At 46.9% G+C, this 18367-nt stretch overlaps 1 protein-coding gene across 2 annotated transcripts in view; it reads left to right on the top strand.

The window, feature by feature from the left end:
- The window catches only part of LOC8034774 (cytoplasmic FMR1-interacting protein), a 39282-nt gene extending 21882 nt beyond the window's left edge, over nucleotides 1-17400 (top strand). For both annotated transcript variants that reach the window (XM_029978968.3, XM_042290009.1), the window contains exons 16-26: nucleotides 213-412; nucleotides 2817-2907; nucleotides 3512-3655; nucleotides 4298-4388; nucleotides 5614-5744; nucleotides 6331-6403; nucleotides 7273-7367; nucleotides 8848-9086; nucleotides 11658-11805; nucleotides 13718-13953; nucleotides 16918-17400. In XM_029978968.3, the coding sequence (XP_029834828.1) occupies nucleotides 213-412; nucleotides 2817-2907; nucleotides 3512-3655; nucleotides 4298-4388; nucleotides 5614-5744; nucleotides 6331-6403; nucleotides 7273-7367; nucleotides 8848-9086; nucleotides 11658-11805; nucleotides 13718-13930 (1425 nt within the window). In that variant the 3' untranslated portion in view covers nucleotides 13931-13953; nucleotides 16918-17400. The remainder of the gene's footprint in view (nucleotides 1-212; nucleotides 413-2816; nucleotides 2908-3511; nucleotides 3656-4297; nucleotides 4389-5613; nucleotides 5745-6330; nucleotides 6404-7272; nucleotides 7368-8847; nucleotides 9087-11657; nucleotides 11806-13717; nucleotides 13954-16917) is intronic.
- The last annotated feature ends 967 nt before the right edge of the window (nucleotides 17401-18367 follow it).

Consider the following 18367-nt stretch of genomic DNA (forward strand, 5'->3'; position numbering starts at 1 on the left):
GCCCACTGTAGAATATGGGAATATTCTTACATTGGTTTTGACATATTCTTCATCTGCCGCGTTCTCAATGGCTATCGTGAATTTAGTGACAATAAGTGGCCTGCTGCGAAGCGGAAAGCCTGGGCGTGGTGAAAATCCGTTTGAATGGGGTGGCTTAGAAAACCGCCGGAGCCACCCTTCAACCGGTGGTTCATTGGAACCCCGACGTGCAGGAGCTGGAAGGCCTCCTGTCCGTGAACCGCATGACGCACAAGCTGCTGAGTAAGTTTGTGACCCTGGACGACTTTGACGCCATGCTGCGCGAGGCGAACCACAACGTGCTGGCCCCGTACGGCCGCGTCTGCCTGCACGTCTTCTGGGAGCTCAACTACGACTTCCTTCCAAACTACTGCTACAATGCCGCCACCAACAGGTGGGCTTTCTGCACAGCCTCCCTCTCGACCCCCTTCCTTGTGTCTCGTTCGTCTGATCGGAAACTCCGTCAATGCTGCGATGGCAACGTGAACCGTAACGCAGGTAATTAAAAAGGCCAGCAAATTTGAGCTAATAACCCCACTTATTGTGACAGTTCTCCCCTCGTCTGATGTCCACTGGGCCTGACAAATACACAGGGAAGGCGGCACCGACGTAATTCTCGCCGCCATTTTAAAAGAAGAATTTAGTTCTATTTAAAACTAAACACCCTGTATAAAGCAGATAAAAGAGCTTTTCAGAGTTTAAACTTTCAGCTGTTTTTAAAAATGGAGGCATGTGCGAATAGTGGATTTTAAATTCGTAACTAATAGTGGTTTTAACCGAATATTTGCAAATCAAATATCTAGTAGTTTCTCCGAGCCTTTCACCACTTTTCCATGCTTAAATGAAAATATGAAAACCCAGCTGAATGCATGAAGGTTGTTCCCAAGCTTTTACTTGTCCATTTCTAAGGCAATTTTAATCCAGCCATATTTATGGACCGTGGCCTAATAGAGTCCAGTGCCCATATTGGGATGTCAAGTAAATGACGCATTTCACATAAAATTAAATCTATAGAGATGCGCAGCTATACTTAATTAAGAGGATTTATTATTATATGCAGATATTCTTTCTTAAATCTCGAATTTCAGAGAAGTAAAATAGACAATCATGAATAATGAATGCAGGTCGTTGGGACATATTTGCAAAACAAATACTCTCGCACAATAGCCCCAGTTTAATTGTGAAAATTTTACTCTAGTGTAAATACCCATATTCACAAAGCTTCTTTTCCTTTTTAAATACTCCAGCCACGCTTTTGCAACATCCCACTTTGAATGTCTGCATTTCTCTTAAGGGCACAGGGTAAGTCCTATACTCCCCATGCATTTGAGGCCATGTTGAGGAAAATTTTTCTCGGTGACTATTAGGAGTATTCCTGTCATGTATATATCATTTTGTTCGAAATATTGTGTTTTATACGCTGAACTAGAATTATTTGAACCAATCGAAAATAAGTTTTTTTTTTATATTTTTTTATTTTAGTACTGAAATTTTAGTTTATTTCATCTATTAAAAACTTTGTAACTCAAAAACTGCTAGGTGCACATTTTTAATTCTAGTTCAGTATTTTTGAACACCCATGTATGTGGTAGAAATAAAAAATCAACCCTCTATAATGTCAGGTTAAGGAAAAAATGGTACCTATGTACTAAAAAACACTGTTTTGAGATAATTGAGTTTAAAGTAAAAAAACTGGTGAATAACGAATTTCTATTGGCACCAACAGCCTCAGAGTCATTTTTTCATTAGCCGCCAGCTTGAAAGGCATTGCTAAAGTCATGTCTTCGCCTTTAGGCTTATTGCCTTGCTTGCTGGGCCTCTTTTGTGACCTGCCATGTCGCTCGGTCCGTAAAGTATATTAGAGTGACGTCAACTTCCCTCAGCCACTTGATGGTTTTCCACACAGGGTTCCACCCACAAAACTTCAAAACATTAGCTTCTGCAATGCTGCCACCATTGAATAAAGGAACAGCATCCAATGGCGCCATTTTGTCGTTACGAAAACACAAACGCTTGAATGTACACACGGTACACACCTGGGAAAAACGTGCACAGCGTCTCGTGGTTGTCTTGGTTGAAAAAAAGCTATGCAATAGTTGCGAAATAATTTTTTTTAGATTATCTGTTACTGGACAAGCTTTTAGGTCATGTGTTGATTTTGTTTTGTTGGAGAATTCATCGATAAACAGGGAGTGTATCCCAAAAGGAGGCGAGGTCACCTGCTACTTGCTTTCGGAAGAAGTGATTTTCAGCCCGAAATATAGCTTTCTAAAAACACTGGGACAATGGAAATTGTGCAGAAAGAACTAAACTTTTCAAATTGCGAAAAAAACTAAAATCGATTTTTTTTCAATTTTACCTTACCCTGTGCCCTTAAACACGCAACTGGAATATTTGTACATCCCAAAATTTTGATTGCGGCTATTACACCCGTGCTTCTCACAGAACACTGGTGTACTGCAGAGAAGTAACACCCGCGGAAGTGAGCTCTGCAGGTTTTGCTTTTCCGCAGTGCGCCCGTTCTCAGTGAGAAGTGCACTGGATGGGGCTAATTCGTTGAAATCAACACTTCAAAAATATAGATATCGCAGTTTGTCTCAAATCGAATATTGAGTAGCGTATTATTTAACGGTATTAGAATATTTGCACAACCTTAAAGAGAAGCATTTTACAGAAAGCAAGAACTTGTACTGGTGACAGTTGCCAATACATTCCTTTTTGATTGTGCCAGTGATTAGGCTGCCAGTGGTCTTGTGCCATTTTTGAACGTGCACTCTGCTGGCTCGTTCACGTTTCAGGTTTGTCAAGGTGAAGGACATCACCCTGACACAACCCGTGACACGAGAGAAGATGCCCGGCGCCCAACCGCACTACATCTACGGAACCAAGGTAGCGCCCCTTCTTTGCACATTAGATCTGGCATTCCGTCGTTCATGATTTGATTAAATTAACCGAATCGACAGAGTATCGAAGAGTTTCTCACTTGTTTTACTGCAAAAGCTGTTATGGGCGCTTCCCCCGCCTCAAAACGATGCTAGTGCAGGACGTCCGTCGAAATTGAGCTGCGGTTTTCTCAGTATTTGATTCCGGGTTCGTGGATTGTGAAGTGTTCCCACAACTGTGCAGACATGCCAGCTGCTTCAACGCTCTACCTAGTAAACCGCATGTCTTGAGGACAGCTGCCCATGGAAGTCTCGCACAGCACTCGCTAGATGACTCCAGTTGGGGAGACTTCGTCACGCCATCCGAGCCTCACGCCGCGTCCTCTAGAGGGCGTCATGCGTATAAAATAAACGAATGTGTCACTCTCCAAGCAGATATCGGCGAGGACGTGAGGTGCAAGGTACATAAGGATACATTACGGTTCGATAAGGTGTCACAATCATCGCCGTGATTGTACCGTAAATTCCCGCAGGACCATAATTTTTTTTTAAAATCCCTCTCCGGGGATTTGCGGCTGTCACAGTCACACCTTCCCGCGCGCCCGTTGCAGGCTCTCAACTCGGCGTACAGCCAGATCTACAGCCTGTACAGCGGATTCGTGGGAGCACCCCACTTCCGGGCAATATGCCGCCTCTTGGGCTACCAGGGCATTGCGGTGGTCATGGAGGAACTGCTCAAGATCGTCAAGAGCCTCGTACGTCTCCGAACTACTCCCGCCTCGTCAATTTCGCTTCATAAAGCGACACTCTCGCCGGAAGTCTCGCATCAAAGTTAGACCATCCGTGTCTTCGTCGAAACTGGTCTGTGGTCACTGACGGGATGAAAATGGCAGGGAGGAGTTTCGGTTGTCCTGCCTCCAGCACAACCTTTTTACCTTTGATAATGCACGGCGAAAGGCAACGAGCACGTGCCAAAGGCCGAGCGTTCGAAAGACCCGCCCTGCCGTTCTCGTCTTGTCAGTGACTGCTGTCGGGTGTCTGGAATGTCTGCTAGATGTAACGCCGTATGTGCGGGCGAGCTGGTTTGAGATAAACACGGTGACCCAGGAGCAGGGGGAAAAAGTAGGGGCAGAGTTCTGTGTCCCCTTTTTCTCTCCCCGTCCCGGGCTACCCCGTCCAGTGGGTCGAGACGGTAACTTGCGAGGTGTCAATCGAGGAAATCTCGAGGATGCGTTGCTTCGAGTGGAGAATATCCTGCCACTGCGTTGGACTGTTTTCTACGCTTAAGGGGTACGGATTAGGGATTAATCTGGGACACGCGTCCTACTTTTGAACTCGCTGATTGCTCATGTGGGAGAAACAAAGGGGCACGACAAAGTCTGCTCCACATTTTGCAGATCCAGGGAACGTTGCTGCAGTACACCAAGACGCTGCTCAACGTGATGCCCAAATTGTGCCGGTTGCCGCGGTATGACTACGGATCTCCAGGTGAGTTCCGTGAACGTGCCGCCTGCCTCGACTGGGAGTACGTGGGACCGAAACGCCATCGACGGCTTGGTGGCACGCATTCCGCGGCATACCGTATTTTCTGGACTGAGGTCCGCAAGCTCTGCGTGCTTAAAAATTCAATTTTTTTGCTGTGTGGGCAGTCTACAGGTGCAAGCTGTACACGGATATGTTTCTTGGGGATCATTCATTGTGAAAAACGTGACGGGTCTTGTGGATGACTCACTATGTTACAGGGCTCGTGGAACAATATTGAGTAGGAGTGTTTCTCACTTTACACGAGCTTACTGGCACTAGTGGAACCGAAGTATGCTCGCACGCAATGCCAATGTCCATGAAGCTTCTTTGTCGTTGCATACTTTCGAGGATAATGGCTGACACTTTCTTTTAGTCTCTCTTTCACAAAGCTTGATGACGGGGTTGTGGGGATTGCATTGTTAGCATTGTTAAGGATGCAGTGCCCAGGGTTTCATTATCGAGCTTTGCAATCCCCGTGATAAGAATATTTAAATGCGGCTCATGCTGCATACACGAGCACTCAGTGAGCATTCAGGTAGGGGCTCTTGCCCGATCGCTGCAACGACAGGAATAGCCGAACGTTAACAATTTGTGGAACTCGGTGCGTGCTTGGCCAACCTCAGCGCGGGGCTATGATAGACGTTTGTGGCATATAATCGGCTCTGGATCATGGGGCCACGTGTTCTGGATGCAAGTTGAGGAGGTAAATACGTCCCGTTTTTCCTCACTCTGCGACTATATTATTGTGTGGAGAGAAAAACTAACCCATGTTTTGTAGGTTATAAATGTCAGGAATTCATTTTCTGCAGTGTTTGCACGAAGCCCTTCTAGTGGTGATTTCGGTATGACGCCAGCTTCATTGTGTTCTAATAAAAAACAAGCATTTTTCCAGGTGTGCTGGATATGTTAAGTTTTTACTTGCTGACTATGTGCCAGATGAAAAATATCTAAGGACTTCTTTCTTTAAACTGAAATTTGACCCTGTGGTCTGAACACCGGTGGCAGACGGGAATAATGTGGTATCTGCTTAGCGGCCAATAGAGTTAAACAGGCAGTTCATACCAAAGATGGATTGTGGCTCGTTGCTACTTATTGGCTAAAATAGAAGCTAACTGCAATAAATTAACCAAGACGAAGGAAAGGAGAACATAGTACGGCAGAAAACTACATTACACATTCCTCCTTGCAGGAATCCTGGGTTACTACCACGCTCAGCTGAACGACATTGTCCAGTATCCGGACGTGAAGACGGAGATGTTCCAGAGCTTCCGCGAAGTCGGAAACGCCATTCTTTTCTGCCTGCTGGTGGAGCAAAGCTTGGTGAGTTGGCATACTTTCTGCTTTGTAGGCGGTGTTAACTCAGTGTTTACCAACCTGGAATTGTCGGAGAATTTCAAACCCTCCGGAAAAATCTGAAAATCGCGAGGGAAATCATCAAGACTGTTTTAGTCGGAGTAAATGACCGACGTGTGCGGGGCAGTTACACGCAACAAAGTGGGAGAGTACAGCGTGTTGGCGCTGATGACCTTCACGCCAAATAACAGTTGACCGAGGTATCGCTTGGCAGCTTGGGCCGCCATCCGATTGACCTGATTAAATGGGAGCAGCCCGAAAATCCGCTGAAACCGCGTCCTCTTCATTTTCTTCTTTCGTAACGGTTGGGGAAAACCCGAAAAGTAGGGAAATTTGAGAGAAGCAATTGGTAAACACCCTGGTTAAGGCTGGTGAAATGCAGTTCCACGGCTACCCCATAGACGGTATCAGCGTGCCCTCTCGTCCTAAGAGATCACGAGGACTCGGTTGTAAGCGAACGCCGTTGTGTGAGCCAGTCTTCATGGTGCACATACTAGTGCATAGGGTCGTGTTGCAGTGGGCTTTGTGTAATCGAATTCCATCTTGTTTTCAGTCCCAGGAAGAAGTTTGTGACCTCCAGCATGCAGCACCATTCCAGAACATCCTTCCGAGGCCATACTGCAAAGGTCGGGGAAACCGTCGGTTTTCCCACTTTTTTTCAATCGAGCGGCTGTGAGCTGACGGTAGCGCATAGTAATTGTGTCATGCGTTTGCTTAGACAGCGACAGGTTAGTTTTCCCTACTGAACCCTGGGTCCTGCAGCGCAAACTTTCGTTCCACCTGCTCCAAGTTCTCCGAGAGTAAAACATAGAGTTAACAGATATGCAGTGTAATTTTCTACCTTGGTTTATCTGAACAGAAAGAACTGTGTCACTAAACTTGGAGAAACTTTAAGGTAATTTAAAGAGACTTTATTGAAGAATGTTGAAATGTGAGTTTAGTGTCTCCACTTTGTTTGGAAAAAGTGTGCGAAGGATTGAGTGCGTTTTCCATGTCTGAATCTATGCATGGCCATTTTTGAGGTCATTTACTTGATTACAGCGAGTTTATTTGCGAAAAAGGCCCATCTATATCTTTGGAATTGCAGGCGATCGGCTCGTTTAGGAAACGAGATGCATGGGGAGAACAGTGTCATTTCTATTTTGGGTGCCACAAACCCTCGACTTTAGGAGCCCGAACACTCGCCCATCTCGGACAGATCGTTGTTGGCCCGAGAACGTAAGGCATTGTCCGCGACAGGAGCTTGTTCGTTCTGCTTTCTGGTATTCGTGGCAATGCGTCTGTTTGCTTTTATGCACGTAAATCTGCACTGTGTCCAACTTTCGGACTACTTATCGCCTGGCATTCAGGCCTCAAACCCATCCGATCGCTCGATTTTTATCTGGTGTTTTGATGTGGTTACCGCATCGTACAGTGCCGTGTCTCCAAAAGATAGTCACGTGCGAGTCGTTTCTGATTTTACCTGTCAAGCGAGCAACAAGCACGGCTTTTGCAGACGGAGAGAAGCCCGAGACGAAGTTGAAGCGCCTGGAGTCGAAGTATGCCCCCCTCCAGGTCGTGCAGAACATTGAGCGGCTGGGAACGCCCAAGGTGGGTGCAGCCACCTCCGAGCCAGGGGGTGGCCGCCTCGTAGTACCCGTGGCCAGGCGAGGCTCTCTACCGTGAACGTACCGTAATTTCCGGACGACATGCATCTAAAAGTTGAACTTTTGTGCTGGGTAGACTATGCGAGGACTTAATTTTTTCAAGATTGTTCATTATGACGAGGCGTGACAGATTTTCTGAATGACAGAGTGTGTTGAGGATGATTTGTGTACTATACAAGCTTCTTTGTGAGCTGATAAAGCGAGCATTCGTTGGGGTGTTCCGCATGTGAGCATGCTTGACGTATGGACTAGGTGGTAGGTATCTAAAGGAAAACTTCCTTTTTTTTTCAACAAAAATCTGCATACTTTGGGTGTGGACTATAGCTCAAAAAATATGGTACTCTTGTGACCGACAGGGTGAGAATTGCGTGTGCACACTTGGGGCTAGCCAGATGCCGAAGCGTCGTGGAAGCTAGATCGCTGGAGGCGGGACGACGGAAAGACCTTCCTGTCGGCGACTGTGACATGAGAAGCGGTCACGCGCGACACTCGTGCTGTCGCAGCTGGGCAATGTGGGAAGCCAGAACAGTCTCTGTACAAGTCGATCCTCTCGACAAAAGAAGTGCGACGGCTTTCTTTCGTGATCTGCAATGTTGTCCGATCGATCGACTTTTTGTAAGCTCTTTGCAAGTTCACGGACGACCCTGATAGTCCGGAGCGATTAAATCGTGTAAGCGACTTCATTTTTGCGAGCTCGGTTTTTCGTGAATTTTGTGAAGCATAGCTTTCGGGAATGTATTGCAGGCACGAAACTTTGCGACTGGGAGGGATATCGGACATGCCTATTCGTTCTCGTAGCTACTGGAGATGCTGCCTCCATCTCTTCTACCGAGGGCAGCATTGTTAGAATATATTCCTCACGAGTGCTCGTTATTTTCCTCCAGGTAGGTGATTATCGTACGGTAATATATTCGCGCTACCTATTTTTTGCTATAAATTTCGAGTTGCGAAGTTTGCGAAAATTAAAGGCTGGTTCACGCACTTCCGTTTGCTTACGAACGAGTTCTCGCGATCTCTTAAGACGTGAGAACGCACCGCCACTCTGGCGCCATCTGCAAACATCTGCAAGATGACCCTGGGACTGCATTTCACTAGTGCGAAGGTTCTACAAGGTAAAACAAAGTGCATACTATCTATGGGATATGGTCGTTTATAACATTGTCAAAGTTTTTGAGCCAATCAAGAAAGAATGATGTGTAAAGAAAAGTGGAAAATATACGTAAATTGCAAGTGGCCAAACTGGTGGTGCCAGGACGTTGTCTCGTCGTAAGAGATCGCAAGAGGCCGTAATGCAGTCAATCGTAAGCAGTCGCACGTGCGCAAACCACACTCGAGTCGTTTCCAGTGTCTGGCAAAAACAAGCTGTGCAGACTCGGCAGAGAGGGAGCGTTTTGCCGACGGCGCGTCCTTTGGGGGTCTCGCAGCAAGCGGGCATAGCCAAGGAAGGGGACCTGCTGACCAAGGAGCGGCTGTGCTGTGGCCTGTCGGTGTTTGAGGTGATCCTGACGCGCATCAAGTCGTACCTGGAGGACCCCCTCTGGGTGGGGCCCCCGCCCTCCAACGGGGTGCTCAACGTGGAGGAGTGCACCGAGTTCCACCGGCTCTGGAGTGCCCTGCAGTTCGTCTACTGCATCCCCGTCGGCGAGAACGAGTTCACCGTCGAGTGCGTGCGGGTTCCCACCCCCTCTTCTTCCCTCCGACGCGGAAGAAATGTCCTCGCTAAATACACAGTGCAACACTATTGAATCAGAATTGTACAGAGAAAAAAAAGATACAATTTTTAAAATATATTAGTATTTGTTAATAAGTGTCTTGGATTCTGGATCGGCTTAGATTTAAATAAATATGGAGGTAAAAAGAAAAAAAATTATAACCTTAATTATGCCAACAAAGACCAGTGCACAAACCCCACTCACTCAGTATTTTTTTTAAATGGGGTTTTTATTTTTATTGTTTTTTATGTATTGGTAAAATATAGCAGAGAAACCAAATTATTTTTAATTGGACACGTAACATGGGATCACGTGACATCAATTTCCCCCGCTAAATTTAGCAGGAAGACTGGATCGGTGTTTAGATCACGTGACGTTCCCCGCTAAACTCTGCAGGGAAATTGACGTCACGTGATCTAAACATGTAACGTCAATTTCCCCGCAGAGTTTAGCGGGGAACCTGGATTGCGTTGTGCTCCAAGCGTGTCGCTCGTTCGTGACACTCGTCAGCCGCAATTTTCTTGTAAAACCCATTTTGTGTTTGCACTGATCTTCGATAAATATTTATCCGTTTTGTTGATTGTCGTCACTAAGTCGCTCCCATAGTGACGAGAAGGGCAGAGCGTCTCTTTCAAACCTCCGGCCTCCAGCGCATGCTTGTTGGCCGTGCTTTGGTTGCGCGCGCGCGCGGAGCTCGCGAGACGTTGAAAGTGTTGCCGAAGGCAGGAAGCTCGCATTTGGGGTGGGACAATCGAAGAACCGCCCTGCTGTTCTCAACTTTTCAGTGACTATAGAAGAAACCCCGGTTTGAGAATTCCCGGGCTGCGACGCTTTGTTCATGGTCCGGGGAAGGCTCGAATTGTGGGTCTGTGGGGGAAAAAATGTGGCTTTAGGTTTCTTTCTGTCGCTACTCAAACTCTCTCGAGGTTTTAGATTGAGCCACATCTCGATTTTGATTCAAGAAACGCAAACATGCATTTTGTTGTACGTGAATTCGGAGGTGGATGTTCTTTCCCGTGTTGGTTCAGAAAATACGCACAAAAATCTTGCGGTGCACTTCTGTCGAAGAAGTCGTCCTTGAAGCTGCAACCGAAACATAGGGTGACGATGTTTACGTGCATTAATTTATAAGTAGGGTTTCGTGCTTTTGGGGTTGATTCCTCTTCCAATTGGCACAATTTTTTTTTCCCCCTGCTGATTCTGCATTTTTTGTGTGGGACGAAAAACTAACGTTGTCGGAGTTTGTGCCGAGAAAAAAACTGGATGCGGGCGTGGGATTCCCCCAACCTTTAAGGTATGTGCACGTAACCCCCATACTCGGAAAGTGCTATGGTACCGATAAGAAAAAGGGCAGAGACAAAGGGTGCGGTTTCCAACGAAAAAAGCGGCCCCGTCGACAGCTCGGTGCGAGCTGTGTTCCAGGTCAACGCAAAATAAGTCCGCGGAAATGGTTTTTAAATACGTAGCGTTTATTGAGCCCGACCTTAGTGCCTTTGTGTTTGCAGATGTAGCGGTAGCCTCGGTTGCATACAAAAGATCCCAGAGTGGTCCAAATTAATCCTCAGTGCTCTGCCGGGGCGTGCCAGATGCTTTGTCGTTGGTTTGGCATGGAAATCCCCCAAATCTGATTTCGCGGACGTAGCCCGGATAGAGCGTGCAGTGTCGGAGCACGCGGCACGGAGCGTGCCGTCGCCAAATGCATGCGGAGGGTGCACTCGGCGACTGCTTTCGGAGTGGGGACTTTTCTCGGCGTGTGCTCGGTGGCAGCAGACCGACTACCGTAAAATACCGGGCAAGCGCCCACTCAAAGTTCACAGGTAATCACAAAAAATGGGGGATGGGTGCTTGTCCTGTCATCAATTCTACATATAAATGTACTGTGCATATTTTCTCAGATCTTACAAATTTGGGGATGGGCACTTAATGGGGAATGGGCGGATGCGCAGTATTGTAGGGTACGAGCATTAGGAAACGCTTTTTCCAGGCGGCTTTCTGTAGCACCAGAGCAGTGCGGGAGCAAGAACGTCCGGTGCAGCAGGTGAAGAGAGACGCCGCTGCAAAACGAGAGTGGTGGGCGCGGTGCGACGGGAAGGCAGTTCATTACGTAGCGGACGACTGGCAGTTCGAGCGCCAGTTCACGAAACAGTTTAATTTGGTGCTGTGCGACGCGTGGATTTGATTGCGTTTTCGTTGTGCGAATGTGAGTGAGGGTGTTCTAAATGCCACGAATTTTTAACACCGTTAAAAAATGCAAAAATGCGAAGCTTGTTTTTTTTTTATTTGGGAGCAGCTTTACTTTGTGTCTTTTTAAGGATTTCTCGGGCTTATCTGTATGCTCTGGAAACACCGAACCGTATTTGTGAGCTACATCCTTTCTTACCCGTGTACCCGCCTACAATAGCCTGGTTTGCGGCATTTTCTTCCTTCTCTGCCGCGCCGCTGCCGCGTTCCGTCGTCTCGTAGTCCCCATCCGAAGGGTGCAGCTGCTGATTTCGGTCCCCTGGGACGTTTGCGCGACGCAGGCAGCTGTTTGGCGAAGGCCTGCACTGGGCCGGCTGCACCATGATAGTGCTGCTGGGGCAGCAGCGGCGCTTCGAGGCCCTCGACTTCTGCTACCACATCCTGCGAGTGCAGCGCGTGGACGGCAAAGACGAGCTCATCAAGGGCATCGTGAGTGCACCCTCCCCGCCCCTTCCTACGGGGAGTTTGCAAGCGCTGTCTCAAAGGGGGAAACTCTTCCTCAATTCTTCCTTTCCATTTGGGGAGACCCTCCTTCTGCAAGGAATAGCTCAAATTCCGCGGGGAGAGTAAGAGAGAAGATCGCGGGGGGAAGGAGAGAAGGAAACTGGGAACCGGTCTTCCACCCGGCAGAGGGCTAATTTTGTAGGTCAGCCTTTAAGAAAGACAGAGTGCTCGTTTGACCGACCTACACCTCCCGCTCCGGCTGTGCTCCAAGCACGGTGCAGTATTCAATTTACGAGTGCAGCTTATCTCAAAACACAAACCAGGGGTGTGCTGCCATGCGATTTTCTGTAATGCGCTAGACTCTTTTGCTTAGGTGTAGGCCACTACAGTACAATCTGGCCAGCAGGAATAAGCCAATGGACGAGACAACTTTTCACAAAAGGGCCTTTAGGTGGTGCATTTTTTTGCTCTCGAATTTCGCGAGTGTACTGTAATATCATGATAGGTAGCCCACCGAAAATCGAATGCGAATTGGGTAAAAATAGGGAGTGGGCTAAGTTTTAGTGTGCGATCAAAAAAAGGTTGAAAAAAATGCTAGTTTTAGATTTTGTGGCTGTTTGCATAGAGGGGCAACCAACCGAGGACGACTGTCATCCTCATTCAGCAACGTTCGCTTATCTTCCGCCGTGGCTAAGTAACGCAATTTCTGCTAAGTCACGATTGGACAAGGCCCTGCAATTGCTAGACATGGGCTGTCATTGAATGTTTTTGGGAAAATAGAACATTGTGCCAAAAACTAGTGGTCGGGTTACCTTTCAGAGGTGGGGCATCTCTCAAGATTTTATGGTAGGTCTCTGGAAAAAAGAATGAAAGTAAATAAAAATGGGTCATTCCTATGGACACGGACAAAAATGTAAACAAACTGTTTGGTTGATGCTGCTGCTCAAAGAGAGTACCATATGCCCTTAAATCTGCGCGACGGGCGAGCGAGCGAGCGAGCGAGCGATTTAAAGAAGTGACGAAGAGCGATGTTGGAAAAGCAGAAAAGACGTCGATCGCGTTGGCAAATATTTTGGTGTCGGGCCAAGTCGGGCGCCTTGTCAATCACAAGCTCTTGCGCAACTTTCTTGTTTGGTGCTTCCTTTTTTTTTTGTCCGGAGGAATTCTTTTAAGCAAAGCTAAGTTTTATTTGGAGTTATCTCCATCGTTTTCTTTTCGCATGGATGCATTACGACTTTGGGGTTGCTCGCGGAGGTGGAGAGAAGTGTCTTTCCATTTTTCGTTTTACTTTGTCACGGACGTCCTTCAACTATAAGGTCCGCGGCCGCGTCATTCTGGTAGGATGAATGTACGCGGATCGCGAAGTCCGCATTGGGGTATTCGTAGCGGAGGCGATGACTCTGTGTTTTTTTGGAAATCGATATTGGCCCAAAAAGTGGGGTGGACAACGACTAGGGATACTACGGTAGTTGTATGTTTTCTCTTTCTGTGACTGAATAGCGCTCTCGGACACCCCATAGTTCTGGTATGCTGCGTCTCTGACGGGTGCGTCCCATTCCGCCCATTCGTCAAAAGTGGCCCCGAAGTGGGAACAAGCGACGACACAAATCTGGCGCGTCGTGCTGTCGTATCTGCCATTCCTGGCGGTCAGTAGTAGAAGTCCTGCCAGAGAGCGCGAGCAAGCGCAAGCGTCACTGTCGTCGCAGCGTCCCTACTCCCGGTTGCCAAAGCTTCCGCGGCAGGCGCAACGGTTCTGGGACGTCGTCGTGCGGAACCCGAAAGACCGCTTTTGGAGACGCGTTAGACTCACCGGCCGGAGAAGCGTTCCAGGCACCATAGTTGTGGCAGGTCGGCAAAAGCACCGGCGTTCTTTTGACATTCTTCTTCTTCCCGACAGCCCCTGAAGCGGATGGTGGACCGCATCCGGCGCTTCCAGGTGCTCAACTCGCAGATCTTTGCGGTGCTCAACAAGTACCTGAAGACGAGCGACGCGGACGCGCTGCCCGTGGAGCATGTGCGCTGCTACCCGCCGCCCCTGCACCCGTCCCTGGCGGCCTCCAGACCCCCGCCGGGCACCATCTACATGCGGGCAGACGCCGTGCACAAGTAGCGGACGGCTCGCGGACGACCCGGGTGGGCTTGGGGATGGGACGGGGAATATTTTAACCCTCTTGAGCGCGTTCCGGTGTGGTTTCAGTTTCGGTTTGTGCCCCCCGCCCCTCCCAACTGGGCTGTCAGTTTTTTTTTTAATGATTTGGTGGCATATACGAGCGAGTGATGAAAATGGTGTTTTATCTTGTGGTGGTCTCTTTTTGGTGGCAAGTAATGTTTTGCTGTTTAGGCGACTTCTGTTTTGGTGTGCTCCTTCGTTGTTGCGGAAAGGCAAATCTATGCCATCCGCACTCCATGGCAAACGCTGAGACCGACAAACTACTAATGAACCCGGTATCTGACAGCTGTGAAAAGGAGGAAATTACGTTTCCGTATAAATGGAGGCCCAAGAAGGCCACACAAAAGAGTGACCTTGGGGTGTGAGGTTAAGTTGCCACTGGATAGTAGGTACCGTGTTTCGAAAAGTATGATACGAGGAATATGTCATAGGTTAACCCTTTAAGTGCCTTGGACGAGCTCAGCTCGTCCAGTGGTTTTTTCAGTTGCCCTCAATTTCACAAACGAGCTAGGCTCGTCCGAGTAGTTTGCGGCGCTGATCATAGATGGCAGTACTCGCTTTAGTTAGTGCCTTTTTTTTTTTTTTTTTTTTTTGCCGCTGCTGAGTTTTGGGTAATAAATTGAAATTGTATCTGTAATACTAAAAGAATAAAAATCTTCAATAAAAAAAAAAAATTGGCATTTTTAGGTTACTTAAAAAAAAAAGTGGCACTTAAGGGGGTTAAAGGCATGCAGACATCTATTAACTTTTTGCCCATAAAGTAATGTCTCTCTTACAAATAAATATTCTTCACGGAACATGCTGCAGTGTTACAAGACCAATATTTGCATTGGCGTGCGGGGGAAAAAAACATTACGAGGACACCTAAGCACTTCTTGTGGGTTGTGAATGCGGAAGCAGGAATGTCGTTCTTCCGCTCCCTTAGTTCGTCTGCAGTGAACTGGCGTGGACGCCCACGTTTCGCTACTGCCAAGGTTGCCGAGCGCGAACTCTCATAAAGTGGCCGCAGCACCCCCCCCCCCCCCCCCCCCTCTCCCGTCGGCAATGTCTGCTACGAGAGTGGCGGCTGAGCGCGCACACTCGCGAAGTTTCCGCCAATGACTACCTAGAAGCTGTTTTGCTCAGCCAACAGGAGAATAGGCATTTCTCGGTTTTTTGCGGTCACAGACTCCGCCGGCTCCGCTCCATAAAATAGTTAATGCTTTCGCACAAAAAAAATACAGACACTCAAAGGATTGATTTACTCGATAATACCCGCGCAATGCTTAGGTAAACTACTTGCTGGTCTCGAAACTTCCGTGGTTTCTACCTTAGTAAATTTTGTCACCACCGGAGGTGCTGATGGAAGTAGGAGAAGCAAAGAAAGCAAAAATAAAGTAAAATATTAAGAAAAAAAAAATCTTCAAAAAGTTTTATGTTTTTAAAGAAGATGTAGCGTAACACGGTCGGAGCTATAGATGACAGTTCCAATTGTTTGTCTTTTCGACAGGTCCATGAGATTCTATGAAAGAGTTTACGCATTCTCAGACTCTCTCCTTGGTGGCCTTTTCCAAACCCACGTCTGTGCCTCTGGTGCTTCGCTTTGTCCCTAGAGAAAACTTTTCTGTAGCTTGACGAAAAGATTCCAGACCATGTAATCTAAGGACCGTGCCACTACTACCTTCAAAATGTGTCGTATGACCGAGCTTTCATTGTAGCTGAAACATAAAAAAAAAGGGGCATTAGATTGTTGAATTGGATTGCCCTGAATTACGGTCGCCTTTGTATCGGGTGATCACATCCTTGGAATACTGCTACAGTCAAGAACTTCTTCGGGGCATTTTTAAGTATTAATGGCTTTAAGCACTCCGTAGCAAACCAAACGTAACTTCCTGTTGCAAGTCAACTTAGCTGAGTAAAGAATTCTCTCTCCCTTCTGGATGGGGCACGATCACGTCTCTTTCTTTTCCTTCACTGGGGGGACACTACCCTACCCAGAAAAAAAAAAATATTCTGCAAAAAACTGTGATTTTGAATAATTACATATTTACATCCACCGACGTCTCGACAGTATTCCCAGAAATTTGCACTGATTTACACTGCATAGTTAATTTTTTATTAATTATTTTCTGTCCACCGAAGCTAAAGAAAAGGTAGGGTTTGGAGCACTTTGAACGCATTTTTCTCCGTTTCACTTTTTGGTTTAAATTCCATTTTAGTCAATCTATCGTTTGATAATGGCAATACAGGGAAGGCTCGTTCTTCACTTTTCCTGGCTGAAATTTGATAAGGAATGTGGTTATGGAATTTTTTTGTCACTTTAAGGATGCCTTTTATAAAAAATGTTGACATTTTGTCGAAGACACAGAAGACCAAAAAGTTGACCAATTCTGCAGAAGAGAAAATTGATAGAAATAAATGATTTTTTAGAAAAAGCTTTCCATAGCCGCACCTCCTAGGCATTCTGCTACATATCTAACAAATAAAAATCTTGAATATCGTGATAGTTTTCCGACGATAGATTAACTAAACAATGTAGGCGTGTCGCTGATAGAAGCTGCCTTAATTTCCTTCCCACTTAACCGACATACCTGAAATCTTGTTATGCACCCTCTAGCATGACGACCAGCCTACCCTGCAAATTTCATCAATTTTAAGCCAAGGGTTCAAAAGTTGACCCTCCTAAAGGGTGTGTCCCCTTAGTAAAGAAAGAAAGGTACAGTGGAACGAAAAGAAAGCATTGGAAACCCAGTGAGGTTGTGTTGGGCTGAAGCTAAGTGGAGGGTACAACGTGATGGAGCAGTGTTGGAACAGTGTTGTGGAACAACCCGATAAGACAGGTTGGGCAACGTTGAGGGCTCACCTCAGTACGATTTGGCACTATCTAAAAACAAGACAAGCTGCACTCAGGGTCATGCGTCTAATCGTGCTTTTTTTTTCTTTTTCAGTAAGAAGAGGAAACCAATATTGTCTTCAATAGTATCTTTTTCATTTCGGATGCTTTTAGATGGGGGCATTAGATGATCTTTTTTTCGAAGCAATTGTTTCCAGATGGCAAAGGAAGCATCATGTATGTGTGTAAAAAAATGTGTTTGCTGCTTTTTTTCTTTGGCTCGATGATTCCAAACTGCCGTAGTTTAACTCGGTTATTTATTGATTCTCGCCAGTTCGGTTTTGGAGGACTGTTTCTCTCCCGCATAGCAGCAGTGTTTACAGGCACCGCTCGTGTATATTTTGAGATGGGACCGGCGTGTGAATGGGTTGTGACAGTTGCTTGCACGAGGGCAGTCATCTCCTTTCAAAACCAAGTCTATAATATCAGTGCTGATCGTCGTTTATACCTCATGTAGTGTCAGTAAACCGAGATAAACCTGCGGTCTTTGTGTTTTTTTATACTGCCTGAACGTAATAAAACGGACGTCACACACTTTTTTGCACCGTGTCTAATTTGCGCGCACTTCAGACATAAGATTTTATCGGGCCGGAATTTTGAGGCACGGACCAAGCTTGGCCCAGCCAATATTTCGGCTCAAGCCCAGCCTGACCTGACCCCGTTCTGAAAAGATCACAAACCAAACCCGGACCACCAGGCGAGTGCAAAAATTGATTTCTTTACCCGGTGGTTCTCAACCACTGATGCTTCATGGACCCCTTGTTGATCGGCGGAGATGATAGAGGACCCCGTTCGTGGTGAGCAATAGGGAAAGGTATAAGTTAACTATGATAATGATTTATTAAGCGGATATTACTGAGGGCTGATGTGAAATAGACTTCTCTCATTGACATGAACACGAAAAAACTCGCTCGAAAATTGGAACGCTTCTCAATCGGATAAAATACAACTTTAATTGCCGGGCTTGACTGGCGAGGCAGGGCTTCGTGGACCCCTAGAATGCCATCGCGGACCCCCATTTGAGAAACACTGTCTTAACCTATCACGCTACGATTTTGTGCAGCGTTGTCCACAGGTGGTGCATTTTTTCTATACAATTTCCAAATAGCAAACTTACCTGAGGAAAAAGTAAAAAAAAAGTCTTAACTTCTATAGAATCGCAGCGAAGCCACCGGTATTCGTACCATAGGGCGTCGTTTGGCACAAGAGACGAGATGGCGCAAGCGGTCGCAGCGCCAACTGCGGCCAACGAACGAGCATACGGCGTCGAGAGCCGGCGTCATTAGCAGACAATCTTTCCGACTGAAGCGGCGCGCATTCCGCAGGTGGCAAAAACTCGAGGAGAACCACAAACAGGCGTGGTAACGACAAAGAACTACAAAGCAGATGACACAAGTGCCCCGAAAAAAAGTCAAAGAAACCGGACAAACCATTTTTCTAATTGATTATGTGTCCATTCAATATGTTTTATTAGTAAAGATGATAGAATCGCATTGGCAACTGAC

This window comes from Ixodes scapularis, unplaced genomic scaffold, assembly GCF_016920785.2.
Source record: "Ixodes scapularis isolate PalLabHiFi unplaced genomic scaffold, ASM1692078v2 PGA_scaffold13__105_contigs__length_92229423, whole genome shotgun sequence".
NCBI lineage: Eukaryota > Metazoa > Arthropoda > Arachnida > Ixodida > Ixodidae > Ixodes > Ixodes scapularis.